This window comes from Lemur catta, chromosome X (assembly GCF_020740605.2).
Source record: "Lemur catta isolate mLemCat1 chromosome X, mLemCat1.pri, whole genome shotgun sequence".
NCBI lineage: Eukaryota > Metazoa > Chordata > Mammalia > Primates > Lemuridae > Lemur > Lemur catta.
Window position 1 is genome coordinate 29,979,877 of NC_059155.1, and position 18,430 is coordinate 29,998,306.

An 18,430-nucleotide genomic window follows, 5' to 3' on the forward strand; every position below is an offset into this window, starting at 1 on the left:
AGTGAACATACTGCATAGGTGTTCGATAAATGCCTGTTGAACGGGCCATTTGCTGGTGGTGCGGAGTCGCCTGCAAGTGCTTTTCAGCTGTGGTGGGGAGAAATATCCTGGCAGTGGCTGAGGAGTGTTGACTAGAGGAGTGACTGCTCTAGTGATGACGGCTGTAGTTGTGCTGATGGCAATGGGGGTGACTGCAGGACTGATGGCTGCAGGGATGTGATGATCGTTGGAGGGGCAATGACTGTAGGGATGATGATTGTAGGGGTGAGAGGTCATGGGGACGGCTGGCTGTAATGTCTGGAAAGGTGACAGCTGTCGAGATGATGGCTGGAAGCGTGATAGTGGCAACGGTGATGACTGTAGAGGTGAAGGCTGAGGGATGTCAACTGTAGAGGTGAGTATTGTCGTGGTGATAGCTGTAGGTTTGCTGATGGCAGCAGGGAGGGCTGAAGGGCTTATGGCTGTAGGGGTGATGGCCATAGGGGTAATGGTAGTGGTAGTGATGACAGTGATGACCTTGTAGATGCAAGTTGACCAGGAGCATTGACCCAACAGGCAGAGAGATGGTCCAACTTCTGGTTTGTGGATTCTGGTCAGTGAGATAAAGGGCTTGGATAGGCCATGTAATGTCAAGTTGATTGGCCACCTCTGGAGAAACGAGCAGAACTGGTGATGATAGACATGAGATACCAAGGTAGGGACTTTTCTCTGACCATTCAACCCAAGAGCCGTCTACATCAGAATCTCTGGAGACTGAAGCTGGGACTTCCTTCCTCCCCAGGGGCCGGCAGGGGCTGCGATTGCTGTAAGAGCAGGTCACGTGGCAGGGCTTCCTGTAAGCTGCCGCCACCGGGTGTCCATGGCCCGCACCCCCAAGCTGCCACTGTAGCAGTCAGAGTGGCAGCTGGAGGTTCGGTCCATGCCGTGCCCCCTAGACAGTGCTGGCAAGGCTGAGCAAGCAGCCTCTGCATCTTGACACCTAGGAGAGCAGGGACGGAGTCTCTCCAGGCCGGAGGACCATGCTGCGCCGCAAGCCCTCCAACGCCAGTGAGAAGGAGTCCACTCAGAAGAAAAAGGTGAGGAGCATCTTTGGGAACTCACTTCTTCCTTCCCTCCTCTGCTCTCCAGGACTCTTAGAAGTGGGAAGAGCCAAAGGCCACATGTTGAGTCTGTAGGTGACGGCCATTCACCCAGAGGGCAATGGGACAGGGACCCAGGGGTTATTAAGTAACAGAAATACAGAAGAGACTTTTAAAATTCTGGGGCAACAGAGTTACGGAATAGACTCTCAGAAGTCTAGAGTTATAGAATTTAACCCTATATGGATCGGGTAAAGATCTAAACTTAGGGGCCAGAATCCTAGACTAGAATTCGAGAATGACAAAATACAGTGCTCACGCTGCATCTTAAGACTATACTTAATTCTCTATCCCCTATGCTGGTCCTGCCACCACTTCTGCCCGAGTGTGGCCTCTCAGGAGCCATCTCACTCAAAGAGCCCCACTGGGCTGCCCAGCTTGGAGCCATGATGCTCCCAGGGCCCCCGCCCTTTGGCCATGGCCCAGGCCATGCCCACTTGGCTCAGGTCTGTTGCTGCTCCCCAGGCCCCCTGGAGATGGGGCCTGAGGTGATCTTCAAACTTGGGGAAAATGTAGTTCCAAAATGGCAGTGGGATGCAAGGGGCACATAGGGTCTTCCCGGGCAGGGAGATGTTGTTTGTGAGGAATGAGAAATGAAGCTGGTGAGATAGTGAGTAGGAGTGAGGGCTGAGGAGGAAAAAGTCAGCAGATTTGAAAGGCCAGGAGGAAAAGCAGTTGTCATGGACGGCTGAGGTGTTCATCTTCCTGGGGTGGAAGGTGGACTAGAAGATTCTTTGAAGCCTCTGCCAGATCTAGGTTTCTCTGGTCAGATTTGAGGATTTCTAGACTTAATTCTTTGATTCGGTTGTCCCAGGAAATCAGCGCTTACATCCTGCCTATCCAGTGGGATTCTAGAACCATCCCAAAGCAGGCCTGTCAGGGAAGCAGCTCCCAGGCGGAGGCCCAGGCAGCTGAAAGACTGAGCCTCAGGGCACTGGGGTGTGCATCCTGCCCCGTCTCTCAGGTCCTGGGGTGGCTGCCACTTCCGGCTATACTCTCCGCACCCCAGCTGCGTCTCTAAGGTTGCAGTGGTGGTGGGCGGGGGAGGGGGAGGTTCATGAATCTTCACACGGGCCCTGTCACCCCTGTCCAAACTCTGCACAGCGCTAGGCCCGGCAGGCCTGCCATTGGCTGCCACTCTTGGACGACTGGGGCCACTTCCCGTTGTTCTCTGGCTGGTGGGGGTGGGAAGCAGAGACTGCTCTATAGATGGGGCTAGGCCCCAAACCACAGGGGCGCTGAGCCGGAGGAAGGAGTCTGAGAAAGAGCTGACACTTTGACACTGGGACCCTGTGCCACCTCAGACGGAGGTGCCCAGAAGCACACAGAAGCCAGGAATCCCCTTCGTCTTTCCCGCTTCAGTTACCCAGATTCTGTGCTTGGCAAGCAGATGGGCCTCTGGGATTTCCCCCAGGCCTCTCCCAGAAGAATTAAGGTCCATGTGGCACTCTAAGGTCCACATCCTTAGGGGAGGGGAGTCCAGGTAAACCCCACCCACCCCTGCAAGAGCTTGCACCAGCCTCCACAGCTGGGATGAGCTTGCCTCCACACGCTCTCCTCGCCCCAGACGCCATGGAAATGCCTTAAAGAAGCCAAGCTTCCGGAAGGTAGAGACAGCATCTTCCTGGGGCCCAGAGGCTGTGGCTTGGCTCCATCACTGCTAGTCCCTTCCCCTCAGAGTCTAAGGTGACATGGTGGAGGGGAAAGCACAAAACCAGGGGCGGCCTCTCTCTCCTGTCCCTACTCCTCGTCCCGGGCCTGCCAATGGAGGATGTGCCAGGCGGGGGCAAGAAAGCCAAGTTGGAATCCTACAACGTTCCAGCTGTAGGACCTTGGACAGTTCATTGATTTTCTTTGGGCCTCAGTCTCCTTGTCTCTGTAAAGGGGGCTAACTCGTGATCTGCCCCCTCAGGAGGTTGTACGGATGTCCTGAAATGAGATATGAGAGTGCTCCATCACATGTGTGCACATGCACACGGGGGCTGCGGTGCTGTAGGCACAGGTGGGGGTAGGGACACGCTACAAAGAAGATCGAGCCATGGTCCCAGCCCTGAAGCAGAGAAAACAAGACTTAATAGCACTGAAAGCCCCACTGAGTGATGGCTCAGCGGACACCAGGCACTGTGTTGTGCATCTCTTAGCTCGTTGACTCCTCACAACCACCTTGTGAGGTAGGCGCAGAAATTGTCATTATCCCTATTTGACACCCAAGGCTCAGAGGGGTGAAGTAACTTGCTGGAGGTCACACAGCTAGTAAGCTGCAGAGCAGGGCTCCAAGCCAAGATTTGTCTGACTCCAGAGTCTCAACCCCTTCTCTCTCCACTCTCCTGTCCCCCTGCTGATCTCAATGGCACTAGAAGAGTCTGAGGACCATAAAAGACTCAACCCATCAGGAGGAGAGCTCTGCGGAGCAGACCCAGAAAGCCGTGGAGTGAGTGATCCTCCAGGCAGCAGAACAGAAGAGGGAGCAAAACCACCACGATGGTGGGGCCAGGACATGGCACCTACTGTGGATCATGAAGGACTGGAGAGGCCCTGGGGTTGAGGGACATACCCTTTAGCTGCCCTCTGGAGACTTTCACCTCCTTTAAGTTCTTGCTCTGCACTCCCTTTGATCTGATTTCACCCAAATGCCAATGTTGGGGTGTAGAAAGTTGGAAAGGGGTTTGTCCTAGACTTGACTTCCCTAAGGGTGGTCCCAACCCACCACACCCCCACTTTCCACCATCCCCCAGACTTCTTACCAGGGACAATGGAGAAGAATCTACACTCCTGTCCAAGTGCCCAACTCTTCCCTCCTTTCAGTCTCGTCCCACCCCTGTCTGCCCCATCCTGGCACATTTCTCTCCCCATGGCTCCCTCCCTACAGCACACTTCAAGCCAACCCTCTCACCAGCATACACTTGGTATTTTCAGTAGCTCCTTACTGCCCACAGGACACTGCCCAAGTTCCTAGCTATGGCTACCAAAGGCCTTCCATGGCATTTTCTGTTCCACCTGCCACCACAACCATTGACCTACCGGCCATCCCATCACCATTGCCCCAATGTCCCTAAATTTCCCTCTTGTTCAGATGCTTCCCAGCTCCACCTGGAGAAATCTTGGCTCCCCTGCATGACCCAGCTCAAATATGCCTCCTCCACAAAGCCCTCCTGAACCCTTCCCCCTTCGCGCTTCCACCCGCTCTCCTGGGAGCTATGTTCAAACACCATCTGCAGTCAGCACTTCACTCAAGCCACTTCTCTATGGGTAGGGGGATAACAGCATGAGTTCTGAGGCCTCTCTCTCCTGTCCCCGCTCCCTCTCCCGGGCCTGCCAATGGAGGATGTGCCAGGAGAGGGCAAGAAAGCTGAGTGAAACATGCACAGACTTCCAGAGTTACAGACCTGGGTTTGGACACCTGCTTTTTCCACCACCAGCTGTGTATCTCTGCCTAGGGTACTGCATTTTGCAGTGTCTCAAGTGTCCCCTGCATGTGGATGTGACACGGGGCTGTGGTGAGGCTGGAGGAAGCTGGCACACAGGAAGCGCTCGTCAGGGAGCCAGGCACATGGGAGGTGTTGAGCCCCTCCTTGCAGGGTTCCCACACGCACAGAGACCAGGGCCTGGGGCTCACAGGGTGCTCAGTATATGCCTGGTACACTGAAGGAGTGGGGAGGGTGATTCAGGAGACCCCTGGGGAAAGCCAAGTTTGCTTAGGAAGCAGGAGAAGAGGATACCACTTGGGGCAGTGTGAGGCTGTGAGGGGGGGTCATCAGGGAGGATCACTGGAATTGAAAAACCTTTTTATCAAAGTATAAGATCCATAGAGAAGTGCACAAATCGTAAGTGCACCGTTCAATAAGTTTCTATAACGTGATCAACCCCATGTGGGCAGCACCCAGATCAAGAAGCAAAACACTTCAAAAAGTCCAGAAGCTTCCTTGCCCGTCACTACATGCCCCCATTCCCACAGGGTAAGCACTACCCTGACTTCCAGCAGCACAAATAGGTTCTGCTGGGCCTTGAGCATTATGCAGGCGGCAGCGTAACGGATGTACTCAGCAGTGTATTTGCAAGACTCATCCATATTGTTGGGGCCAGCAGTACTACCTCTTTGCTGGTTACTAGTCTTGTGTACGATTCTGCCACAATTAATTTAACCATTCTACAATTAATGGCCATTTGGGTTGTTTCCACTTAAATTGGAATTTGAGGGAGGGAAGAAACTACAGTTGACAGAAAGACAGAGTATTCCACGTGGGGAAACGCCCAGGGTAAGAGACTGGAGGTGGGTGGTCCGAAAGGCTAAGCATGAACCGACGTTCGCTGAGGGACTGCTGTGTCAGACAATGTTCCAAAAACCCTGTCCTCACTCATTTCATCCTCGCAATAGCCCAGTGAGGTAGGTGCTTTTGTCTTCATTTTACTGATGAGGAAACAGAAGCCTAGAGAAGTTAGTAATTGACTCAGCTTTACACAGCTGGTCAGCAGCAGAACCAAGATGAGAACGCTTGCCGTCTGACACCAAGTGAAGAAGCTGTTGTCCAGAGAGACGAAATAACTCACGTGCAGTCATACAGAATTTAGCAATGTCTGCGTTCAGACAAAGAGAAATGCAGCTCTTTCCAAGAGGCCCATGTGCTCTCCTTAGACATGAAAAAGGGGCCAGCTGTGTATGGTGTCACCTCCCTTGCCAGGCATGACTTCCACAAAGTCCTCATCCCAAAGGGAGGCCAGGCAGAAAACTCAACTGGGCTCAAGTATTTCAAGTCATCCGTGGGTGAGGGCCACCTCTCACTAAAAGGCAGTCAGGATATTTGGGGCTGCCCCTGAGGTGGGAGGTAGGCTTGGCAATAGGCCACCCTGGCCAGCCCTCAGCCTTGGTCACCCAAAGAACATATGTTAGTCCCTTCCATCTCCCTGGGCTGAGTGCGGCCAACGGGGCCCAAGCCCTAGTGCCATCTCTTCGGTCCTTTAGGATTGGCTCCTCCCACTTTGGGCTAAAGCTGGGACAGAGGGGCCTTCACACAAGTGCCTGGGAGCCAAAGGCCCCTCCTCCCAGCCCCCAGACGGCAGATTAATGACAGGAAAAGGCTTCGGGAAAGAGCTGCGATTAGAGGGCAGCCGGGCGGTGAGTTTACTCTTCCCCAACAAAGCCGACTTCCGGCCCCACGCCTGCCCTCCTTCTTGCTTTCCAGCCTCACCAGTCCCTAGGGTTTCAGGGGCGACTCTCAGCCTCCTGGGCTGCAGACCAGGCTGAGGGGTGCTGGAGAGAAGACCATAATAGGCCCCATCAGCCTATAAATAGCAGCCTGGTGCCCACCCTCTCTCTGTTCCCTCTTTTCCATGCATTAAGAGGAGGAAGTTATCCAGGCAGCTGCATCCTAGCCATACAAGAGGAGGAAATAAATGGAAGGTGGAGGAGAGAAGGGGAAAGAAAGAGAGAAAAAGAGGAAAGAATAGTGGGAGGGGAAAACCAAGGAAGGAAGATGGAGGACAAGCATGGGAACCGGAGTGGTCACCCCACGGTCATGCCTTCCCCTCACTATGCCCACTCACGGTCCCCTTTTCCAGCTCCCCAGCGTAGCACAGAGGAGGCTTTCTGACCGAGGCTTCAGGCACCACACCCATGAGGCGCTGATGGTGCTAGTGTCTGCTTGGCCTGACCACTGACCTAGTTTCTGGGCAACTACCTTGCTGTGACCTCTAAGGGCATGTGACCCCGACTCCCAATTGCTGACTTGGCTTTGGTCAAGACCCACCAAGAGTTCTAAACTGCTACACTTTGGTCCCCAGGACTTGAGGCCGATTGTGTGTATGTTGGGGGGCAGGTGATATTGCTGCTGTCCTGGGGGTTTGTCACTGGACACACACACACCCTTTTGTAGGAAAGAGGATGTGAAAGCTTCAGCTTTGTGTTGGTTTGAGGCTTCGGTTCCTCAAGCCCTTATCATGGGTGTCTGTAGTCTGTGCCACTCTATCTGTCTGGCCATCTGTGAACCCTGGTTCCTGTGTGTATCTTCTGGTCTTGACTGTTTATCTTGATACAAGCTGGGCCTCAACTTCTTGTGTCTACGGCCTACCCCCCCTTACCTGCCTTGCGCTGGTTTCTGCCTGCTATTTTGACATTTACATGTGTATACAGTTAAGAAAGCTCATTTCCTGAAAACAGTCTCATCGACACAAACAAAACGTCATGCCTAAAAGTCCAAACACCGGCAGATGTCACAGTTGCCAACTCATCACATTAGTGACTAAGGTTAAACGCTAACTGTGCTGCTGTAAACATTCGAGTACAATTGTCTTTTTTATAAAATGTCTTTTCTTTTTTCTTTTGGGTAAATACCTAATAGTGGGATTGCTGGATCAAATGGTAGGTCTACTTGGAGCTCTTTTGAGGTATCTCCATACTACTTTCCATAGAGATTGTACTAGTTTGCAGTCCCACCAACAATGTGTAAGTGTACTTTTCTCTAAAAGCTAAGACGAATAAAGAGAAAATGGGGTTTCTTGTACTAAATTAGCCCCAATCATTTGTGTCCCAAATCTGGGGCCCCTTCTGTGAGTAAGCCTCTACTGTGGTTTTCCAGAAAGTGTAATGTCGGGTCTTGCCGGCTTCTGGCCAGACTGTCTTGCTCTTCTTGGGACACAGATTCACCAGGATGGAGGTTCCAATATGTTTGCCCCTATCAGTGTGACTGCAGAGCAGGCCCAGGGCATGAAGACAGAGCCACAGGGTTCGGGAGGGATTTTCCCTCGGTTTTGTAACCGGTGATGCTCTCATATGTGCTGAGGTATGTCTCTAGTAGCAGATATAAGTGTACTCGGACTCATTTAGTCTTTCACTCCAGGGCTCTGGAGACCAAACGAGATACTGGTGGAAATTCAGGCTAAGTCTGAGTCCTGACTGAGGTGCGAAGCTCTTGAGGTTAGGAGCTTGGTCTGTGGCCAGAGTTAAGGTGAAGAACAGGATAAAGCCAGTGGCTCCAAGAACATCTAGGTACTTCACCCCATTAGCCCAGGGCCCTCAGGGTACATGTGGCTCTGCCCAGCCTGGGGCATGGTGGTGTGTGTGTGTGTGTGTGTTGAGAGGCAAGGGCAGATCTGCACTTGGGCAGCCATTTTAGCACACTGATGGCAACACCCCCTGCTTCTCCCAGCTCTCCCTTCAGCGCTCCAGCAGCTTCAAGGATTTTGCCAAATCCAAACCCAGCTCTCCCGTGGTGAGCGAGAAGGAGTTTAACCTGGATGATAATGTGAGTTTCGGAGCCTCCTGAGGCCCTGACAGGGGAGTGGGGGTGGGGGAGAGGAGGGGGAAGAGGAAACGTTAGGATTGTGGGGCAAAGCCTCCTATACCACAGAGGGCCACCTCTCCCCTCACTAAGCATTCACCTGCATTCTTTTCAACTACAAAATAAATAGCAAATTATCTATAAAGCAATAGGGCTGAGGACAGGATTGGGGCCAAGGGGGAAGGGGACGGGGGCCTCTCAGTCCCACCCCCTCCAGCTTGTGCCGTGACCCAAAGGCCTCTTTGTTGCCCGAAGTCCTGGACCCAGGCAGGGTCACCAGGGTCTCTGAACCTCCTCTTTTGTTGTCACAGATTCCAGAAGATGACTCAGGTGTCCCCACTCCAGAGGATGCTGGGAAGAGTGGCAAAAAGCTGGGGAAGAAGTGGAGGGCAGTGATTTCCCGGACCATGAACAGGAAGATGGGCAAGATGATGGTGAAGGCCCTATCAGAGGAGATGGTGAGGCCTGGGAATCCAGGGGGCCGGGGACGCTCTCTGCCAGGGTGGGTGTGAGCATGACTGCTTCGACAGCCGCTGCTCAGGCCTGAAGGTCCTATTCCATGCAAGAAGGAAGGCCACACGAGAAGGAGAGCTCACTGTCAGCCACCGACAGACAGCCAGGCACAGTCCTGAGGGGGCAGGAGGTGGGCTGGGAAAGGGGTGGGGTTTGACAGGGATGAAAGTCTGGGCAACAGAAGCTTCCTACAGCAGACCCAGCAGACCCGTTGGGAGGGATCCGCAGCTGAAAGGGAGATGAGATGGCCTAAGGCAAATCCACCCACCTCAAAGCTTTGCTTGGAGCTAGCCCTTGGAATTGGGAAGGCCTGTTTTCCCTCATGGGATCCCTATGAGAGAAAACAGACAAGGCTGGCTTTGGCTCAGGGAGGAAGGGTGGCACAGACGGCTGTGGGGCAGGCACAGCCCAAGTGGCTTAAATCACAGAGTCTGGTGTGCTCGTGGCTCTTAGAGGAGGCAGGGAGGCAATGGTGTGTTCGAGTTGGTGCATATTGGCTCATACTGGGGCATAAAAGCTCATGAAAGCAGCTGGTCAAATTGTCAGGAATTTTGTTAGCCAGTTGCTAAACATAACCATTATTAAAAATCAAATTATTTAAACTTACAATTAAATAAATTCTATTAAAAACAAAAGTAAGCCAAGCACAGTGGCCTGTAGTCCCCTTGGGAGGCTTAGGTGGGACGATTGCTTGAGCCCAGGAGTTCGAGGCCAGCCTGAGCAACATAGTGAGATTCTGTCTCGAAAAAAAAAAAAAAAGGTAATATAATATATCTTTTTTTTTTTTTGAGACAGAGTCTTGCTTTGTTGCCCAGCTAGAGTGAGTGCCGTGGCATCAGCCTAGCTCACAGCAACCTCAAACTCCTGGGCTTAAGCGATCCTCCTGCCTCAGCCTCCTGAGTAGCTGGGACTACAGGCATGCGCCACCATGCCCGGCTAATTTTTTTCTATATATATTTTAGGTGGCCAGATAATTTCTTTCTATTTTTAGTAGAGATGGGGTCTCACTCTTGCTCAGGCTGGTCTTGAACTCCTGACCTCGAGCGATCCACCCGCCTCGGCCTCCCAGAGTGCTAGGATTACAGGCGTGAGCCACCGCGCCCTGCAATATATCTTATCTTCAAAACTCATCGCTCCTAATTCTTGCACTACCTTTTACTCTTATCTATGTTGTTGAGGTTATTTGCGTCTGTAGTATCTGTGTGGTGGAATAGCATAGCTATCTCTTCTGCCAAAGCATCCAGCCATGTCACAATCGTAGTTTGACATTGGCCATGGTAGGCTGTATTTAGAACACAGGAATTGGCAACTCACCAGGGACAGTTGTTAAACAGTTACCACTGCACGGAGGTGTGGTGAGGTGGGAAGAGCTCTGGAGTCTGGCCAAGTTGGTTGTGGGTTCCTGTGGGCCTTGGGAATGTTACTCTGCGTCTGTAAAGTCAGGCCAACCATACCACTTACCCACAAGTGTCACTGCGAGGATTAAACGAGATGGCAGGCAGGCCTGGCACACAGAAGCACAGGAAAAAGTAGTTTCTTCCCCAGTGCCACTGCCTTCTTGTCTGCACCGCAGCAATGGCTCTGAGTCTGGGCTCTGCCACCACGGCCTTTTCTGCGTGTTACATCAGCATTTAAAGCTGACAAAAGCACATTCACATGACACCCTGGTTGAGCCTCATTCTGTGAGGTAGGCAGGGCATGGACGGTCATTCCCATTTTTACAAAAGAGGAAACTAGGGCTCATTCAGCCTGGAAGTGGCAGAGCTGGGGTTTGAGCCAGGCCCAAGCTCTTTGCCAAGCCCAGGCCGGTTTCTGTGGCTCCATGTGCACCCCAGCAAGGCTGCTCAGGGCTTCCTGCCTACCCTCCCTGCAGGGAGACACTCTGGAGGAGGGCTCAGCCTCCCCGACATCTCCAGACTACAGCCTGGACAGCCCCGGCCCTGACAAGATGGCGCTGGCTTTTTCAGAGCAGGAGGAGAGTGAACTCCCTGTGCTTAGCCGCCAGGCATCGACGGGTGAGTAGGGGATGTCGGGGACATCTGCTGAATCTGGAGGAAAAGATTGGGTCAGGGCCGTGCCAGTGGGCTGTCGGGGAGGGGGGTAAGAGGAAAAATGTTTACTGTTTGCCTGCTGGGAACTTTCCCGGCCCTCTTCACATTAAATCTTCACAACCTCGTGGGGCCAGTCCTATCATCCCCACTTGATTGATGTGGAAACTGAGTTTCAGGGAGGTTAAGTGACTTGCCCAAGTGACCAGTCTTGAACTCAGATCTACCCTAGAGGAGCTTCCACTTGCTGTCCCCAGGCCCTGGAGAGGCCCAGGAGCAGAGAAAGAGCATCATTGCCCTCTTGGACCAGCCCATCCTCATCCTTCCAAGGAGAGCTAGAGGCTACAGCTTCTTGTGCCCCTGACATGCCAGGATCCAGGCTGGGGTAGGGGTTTAAGATCTCCTGTTGTGAAAAGTTAGCCTCTTAGGCCCCAGGTCTTGGATTTCTGGACTCAAGGCACCACTCGGCATCTTCTAGAAGCCCATGGGGCCAGACAAGAGGTTCCCTGCCTGGAGGAGGGGCCGTGGGCGCTGGGCTGCAGCCCCACTCAGCGCTGCATTTATCACCCCTCAGGCCATTTGAGTTTCCCCTTTCTCTGACTCCATAGACCCCTCCCTGCCCCCACCCCCACCACAGAAAGCCATTTAAAACACCCATCGTTCTTCCCTTCCCAGGCAAAGAGCCTGTCTGAGTTACCATGTGATATTGTAACTAAACATTGAGTCTTATTAAGCAAAGAAAGTAGGCCGGGCATGGTGGCTCACGCCTGTAATCCTAACACTCTGGGAGGCCGAGGTGGGTGGATGATTTGTGCTCAGGAGTTCGAGACCAGCCTGAGCAAGAGCGAGACCCCGTCTCTACTAAAAATAGAAAGAAATTAGCTGGGCAACTAAAATATATAGAAAAAATTAGCGGGGCATGGTGGCGCATGCCTGTAGTCCCAGCTACTTGGGAGGCTGAGGCAGGAGGATCGCTTGAGCCCAGGAGTTTGAGGTTGTTGTGAGCTAGGCTGACGCCACGGCACTCTAGCCCGGGCAACAAAGTGAGACTCTGTCTCAAATTTAAAAAAAAAAAATGAAAGTAAATATTAACGTAGGGTGTGGCTTCCTGGGTGGAAGGGGCACCGGAGTAGAAGTAAGGGAACCTGGAGTCTAATGGCCCCAGTGCTGCCAATTATAAGGTCAGAGGCCTTGGGAGGTCACTTGGCCTGTGTGGGCTCAGGTTTTCTCATCTGTTCATTGGGGTATTGGCCCAGATGGTCTCTAGAGGCCCTCCCAATTTGCATTCTTTGGTCTGTAAGCAGTTTCTCCTTCTGCTGCCAACTCTTTTCATGTCTGGGGCCTGGAGGTGAAGCCATGCTCCTGCAGTGTGGCTGAGGCAATGGGTTGGAAGTGTACGGCTTGCCAGAGCCTAACTTTCTTTTCTGGCGTGTACCCTTGGGAATTCTAGGCAGACCCCCCCAAGGGAGCTGCTGGGCACTGTCTCAGCTGTCCTGGGACAAAGGTAAGCCTCCTCCCTGCCCATCTCCTGCAGGTAGTGAGCTCTGCAGCCCCAGCCCCAGCTCAGGCTCTGGCAGCTTCGGGGAGGAACCACCTGCTCCCCAGTACACAGGGCCCTTCTGTGGCCGGGCACGAGTCCACACCGACTTCACCCCCAGCCCCTATGACCACGACTCGCTGAAACTGCAGGTAAGATCAGCCTCCGGGCCCCTCCAGAGCCTGGCAGGCTACACCCATAAAGGAGGCTGGCCTGAACCAGGGTAGAAAACTGTCAGTGGAGGCCAAGAGGCCACCCCTCCTCTCTTCCCTGCTCTCCTCTTCTCTCCTCTCCCCACACAGAAAGGAGATGTGATCCTCATCACTAAAAAGCCACCCGTGGGCACATGGCTGGGCCTGCTCAATGGCAAACTGGGCTCTTTCAAATTCATCTACGTGGATGTGCTGCCCGATGAGGCCGTGGGGCCTGCCCGCCCCAGCCGCCGACAGAGCAAGGGCAAGAGGCCCAAGCCCAAGACTCTGCATGAGCTGCTGGAGCGCATCGGCCTGGAGGTTTGAGCTGGGACCTGCACTAGTGTCTAGTCTCAAGGGAGGCACACTTGCTTCAGGGATGGGGACGGAGGCAACAGCTATGTGTAGGTGTAGGGGGATAGAGCCTAGGCAGGGGTGGCTTGTAAGCAGCTGTGCCAGTGGCCTGCCTCTGCCAACAGGAGCACACATCCACCCTACTGCTCAATGGCTACCAGACTCTGGAGGACTTCAAAGAGCTGCGAGAAACACACCTCAATGAGCTGAACATCACGGACCCCCAGCATCGGGCCAAGCTGCTCACGGCTGCTGAGCTGCTGCTGGACTATGACAGTGAGTGGCTTTAGAAGCAGGGTGGTGGGGGCGTGTGCCTGCTGGCATTCCAGGGAGGGCAGGCTTGGCCTGGCCCTGTCTCCTGACCACACTGTGCCCTGGGGCCCCTCTGTAGTGGGAAGGTACTTTCCACTTGCATTGGAATCTCAGGGAAAGTTTGTGGGAGAAAGGGGGTTGTAGGAATGATTAGATCAAAGGTCAGACCTGAGGCCAGAGAAGGTAAGGCATTTATTTACTCGAGGCCTCGAAGCAAGGTAATAACAGAACCAGGATTCAAGCCCAGGTAGCCTGGCTCCAGCTTAGTGCTGAAGACATTTAAGCTCCTGGGCCATGGAACTGGCCTGGAAACAACTCCCAGCTGCTTCTAAGCTGGAAGTGGTGAGAGGGGCAGGGTGGTGGCCAAGTGCCCAGAGGGAGAGACTGCCTATAGTGGACTTCCCAATGTCCCTACCCCCTCGGGGCTTCTGACCCCCCCAGCTAAGGACCAAGCCCCCCATATTCTGAACTCCCTCCCTCACCCCTGGCAGCCGGCAGCGAGGAGGCAGAAGAGGGCGCTGAGAGCAGCCAGGAGCCAGTGGCACACACGGTGTCAGAACCCAAGGTGGACATCCCACGAGACTCCGGCTGTTTCGAGGGCTCGGAGAGCGGGCGCGATGAGGCAGAGCTGGCTAGCACCGAGGAGCAGCTGCATGGCCTCTCCCTGGCTGGGGCACCTTGAGGTAGAGGTGGCCCAGGCCGAGGCTGGGCCCAAACTGCAAAGGCCACAGGGACAGGCCCAGCCTCCCGCAGTGGCCTGGGCCCAGGAGACTGGTGCCGAGCCTGGCCCTGCTTCCCCAGGGGCGCTTAGGGCCACAGAGGTCTGAACAGGGCCCAACAGGCTCGGCTGAAGTGGATGAGGAGCTGCCCAAGGGCACATCCCACCTGCCCGAATGCCTCCCTCCACCAGCGACTGATGGCACAGCCCCTCCTGGCACCACCCACTCCTTGGCCACTGCCACAGCAAGTGGGGCACTGAGGGACCTCGCCCATATCCCTGCACCACCGAGGCCCCCAAACCTCCTCACTCCCACACCACCTACCCCTCTTGCCCTGCTCCTGAAAAGGGGGGGCAAGTCAGTATTTCAGGTCAGTCTCAAAACCCTAGGGAAGCTGGCTCTTTAAAAGGACCCCAACTGATCCCGGGTAAATCCAGACTTCCCTAAATAAGGTCTGAAGAAAGCCACGTGCACTAGTCCAGCTTTCCTTCTCCTTAACTTTCTTAGAGGTTTGGCCACTAAATCCCATGAGACTTGAACCAAGTGGTTTCCCTTTCTGGGCTTGGGACTGGTTGGGGTTAGAATGGGTAGTCACTGAAGGCCGTGCCAGCTCTGACATTCTGTGACATTAAATGTCTGCTCTCCTGTTACCTGTGGCCTGGGACACCAGAGGGGTTTATCACAGGGGCCAGAGGGGCCTCAGGCTTTCAGATGAAATGGCTCCTCCTGCTCATCTGTTTTATCCCTCCCCACATAACTCGGGACAAGCTGCAACTTCCCCCAGCTTAAAACAATGCCCACACCTCATCACAATCTGTCCCCTCCTTTTCTATTCCTGGCCCCCTCAAGCGAGACTTCCAGCAAGGCTGATGGCAGGTGGTCAGACCTGGCTTCCAGGGACAGAAATGCCCCTCAGAAGCCAGATGCAGGTCTGGGTCCAGCCTTGGCCACTTGTGTAGGTCTTTACAAGCAAAAAAAAGCACTACACTTGACATTGGGGAGTCTGCTACCCCGACTTCGCTTTGCTAAAGTTTTGGTGTCACGAAGCTCGAGAAGGAAAGGAGAGTAGCTGTTGGTGGGGGCTTCCCTTGACCCCTGTACCAAGTCTGTGCCCTGAATTCTCAGAGTAGCCCTTCCCTGGTGCCCAACTGGCCTGAGGACAAACAGTGCCCACTACATGTAAGACTGCCTGCTTAGTGGACACACTTCTTGACCTCCTACCAGGAACTTTGGTAGAAGTTAGCTTTGGGGAAGGGCTTGGGTGTAAATATGAGGGGGTGGAGGGAGACAAGCTGGTAGCAATAAACATGGGTAGAACTGAATTACTGCCTCCATTTCTTTCCTGTGGAGAGGGTCTTGGGGAGAGACAGATCTCCTTCAAAGTTGGTCTCAGCAAAATGTCCCTCTGTTGTCCTTTCAGGGCCATCTTTCCCTTCCCGGACATGCTCAGTGCCCTTTGCCTCTGCTGACCTAAAGTTCCAGTCCGAAACCCAGGCTGGCTCTGGCTCAGAACAGGGCTCAGGATCCCGTGGCCACAGGCCTTGCTGGGGTCTAGGGGGAGGCGGGGATAGCTATTTCCCCCTTCCTATAACTGCACATTTGTACAGGAGCCTTGAAGACCTTCACCCCTGTGAAGAAGGGCCCGCACTGGGGAGCTGTCCAGGGTCCAAGAGGGGGAGATTTGGGGTCAGCATTGCCTTTCCTCTAAGGAAAGGCACCTCTTTCTGGGCCCCACCCTGCGCCCGCTAGAGCTGCACCATCTCTTGGGAAATGGGGTGGAGATGAAGACCCCTGGTTTCCTTTCTGTTTCTGCCAGAATGAACTGCATTAGGGAGAGCAAACTGGAGCAAGAGCTGCCACCAGAGTGAGGACAAGGCCACTCAGCTTCCAGGCCTTGTTCTCAGCTGCACTCATCCCACTGCCCGTAGTGACTGGGGGCCTCAGGAAACTGCGAGCATTACCCTCACCAAAGAAACAAGAACCCTAACAGCCTCCGAGCCCCAAGGGCACTGAATAATTGCTGTCATTTAACGAGCACCTACATTTGTGCCGAGCACTCAGAGCTTTCCATGTATTAATATTACCTCATATAATCTTCCACAGTCTTCCCCTGAGGTAGGTACCCTCATCATCCCAATTAACAGAGGGGGAATCTGAGGCTCAGAGGGGTTAAAGAAGTTGACTAGAAAGTGGCAAAGCAAGAAGTCTGCCTTCCTTCAGAGCCCACGTTCTTAATTCCTATACCACACTGCTTCTCAAAAGGCCTTCTCCGACAAGCTTTCAAAGGCCCTGGGCACTTCAGAGGGCAATGTGGCCCTCTGACTGGGCCATTTCCCTTCCAGAAATTGATCTACAGACAGAGACACACAAGTACACAAAGATGTACGGACAAAGATATTCACCACAGCTCTGTCTCGTAATAAAAAGCTAGAAACACCACAAATGGGAAATCAGTTAGATACATTATGGTTCATTCATACAATGTCATGTAGTCATTAAACATGATGTTGTAGAAAAATATTTAATGACATGGGGAAAATCTTTGTGGTTTTTTTATTCTTTAATTTTAAATTTTAAAATTAGACAATGAAGGCCGGGCATGGTGGCTCACGCCTGTAGTCCTAGCACTCTGGGAGGCTGAGGCGTGTGGATCATTTGAGCTCAGGAGTTCGAGACCAGCCTGAGCAAGAACAAGACCCCGTCTCTACTAAAAATAGAAAGAAATTAGCTGGACAACTAAAAATATCTAGAAAAAATTAGCCGGGCATGGTGGCGCATGCCTGTAGTCCCAGCTACTCGGGAGGCTGAGGCAGAAGGATTGCTTGAGCCCAGGAGTTTGAGGTTGCTGTGAGCTAGGGTGATGCCACGGCACTCTAGCCCGGGCAACAGAGTGAGACTCTGTCTCAAAAAAAAAAAAAATTTAGACAAATAATTTACATTTTGGTCGTAAAAGAAGCTCCTGCTACTTCAAGGGGAAAAGCAAGTACTAAAACATGACTGACAGGGTGATTCTGTTTTTATTCAAGAAAAATAAAACACACAGAGAATAAAGACTGGAAAGATCTGTACCAAGTGGCTACCAGTGGTGATCTTGGGAGGGACCTGGGGTAGGACTGGGTAGAGAGGGAGAAAGGTGTTCACTTTCTACATTCTTGTTTTATTTGAATTTCAAATGTATCTATTATTTTTATATCTATGAAAAGGGGAATAATATTTCAATTTTTGAAACAATAAAACTAAATTAACAAATAAATAGGGCCCCGGCCTCTGGCCTCCAATATGGGGTAACAGCAGCAAAGTCATTATCCTGCTGCCTTTTGGCACAGGTTTCTGGAAAGACGAGGGGTAAATAATGCCCAAAGTGCTTAAAATCCATACATACCAGGGGGGCCCTATCAAAGGAGATTCCTAAACCTTATAAAATCCCTGGGAAATGGCTATCTATTAGCTCTAAGCTGGGGAAGGGAAAAGATCAGAAAAGAGGAATGCCTGAGAACATGATGTCTTGAAATCTTCCCCTGCCTGGGGAGGAAGCTGGAGGGTGGGAGTATGTCTGGAGCTCTCGGGCTCCAGTTGGGCCTACAGGGTGATTACAGGCTGAAAGCAGGCAGCTGTGCAAGGGCTCCAACGACCACAGGAGTCTGGGACAGGCAGGTGAGGAGGGGAATCAAGGAAATGTAGAATAGGCTGGGCCTGAGGGGTGACAAAGGCAGGGTTGAGTGGGGCTATGGGCCCACAGCCACTCCTCCAGGCAGGGCTGCTGGAATCTCTTGTCCAGCTCCATGGACTTCTAGAAGATGTGTTTGTTTGTTTGTTTTTTCAGACAGAGTCTCACTCTGTTGCCCAGGCTAGAGTGAGTGCCATGGCATCAGCCTAGCTCACAGCAACCTCAAACTCCTGGGCTCAAGCAATCCTCCTGCCTCAGCCTCCCGAGTAGCTGGGATTTACAGGCATGCACCACCATGCCCGGCTAATTTTTCTACATATATATTTTTAGCTGTCCATATAATTTCTTTCTATTTTTAGTAGAGACGGGGTCTCACTCTTGTTCAGGTTGGTCTCGAACTCCTGAGTTCAAACGATCCGCCCGCCTCGGCCTCCCAGAGTGTTAGGACTACAGGCGTGAGCCACCGCGCTCGGCCTCTAGAAGATGTTAAGTGGATCCTCTGGGGTCCAAGAGGCTGACTATTCACAGCTGGAGACCCTACCCCTCCACTACAGCCAGGGATGTCAGTTGCCTGGGGAGCTGTAGCCTCTAGCTCCCCTTGGAAGTGTTGGGGAAAGCTGGTTCAAGAAGACAACAAGGCTCTTCCTCTGTTCCTGCACCTTTCTAGGGCCTGGGG

At 53.0% G+C, this 18,430-nt stretch overlaps 1 protein-coding gene across 2 annotated transcripts; it reads left to right on the forward strand.

The window, feature by feature from the left end:
* Positions 1 to 840: 840 nt before the first annotated feature.
* SASH3 (SAM and SH3 domain containing 3) lies at positions 841 to 15,409 on the forward strand. 2 transcript variants are annotated; one of them, XM_045537997.1, is made up of 8 exons: positions 841 to 1,076; positions 8,282 to 8,377; positions 8,725 to 8,871; positions 10,800 to 10,941; positions 12,509 to 12,663; positions 12,814 to 13,023; positions 13,182 to 13,332; positions 13,860 to 15,409. In XM_045537997.1, the coding sequence occupies exons 1-8, from the start codon at positions 1,020 to 1,022 to the stop codon at positions 14,048 to 14,050; spliced, it is 1,149 nt and encodes a 382-aa protein (XP_045393953.1). In that variant the 5' UTR covers positions 841 to 1,019; the 3' UTR covers positions 14,051 to 15,409. The 2 variants fall into 2 exon arrangements, with proteins under 2 accessions (XP_045393953.1, XP_045393954.1); XM_045537998.1 differs by lacking the exon at positions 8,282 to 8,377.
* Positions 15,410 to 18,430: the final 3,021 nt, after the last annotated feature.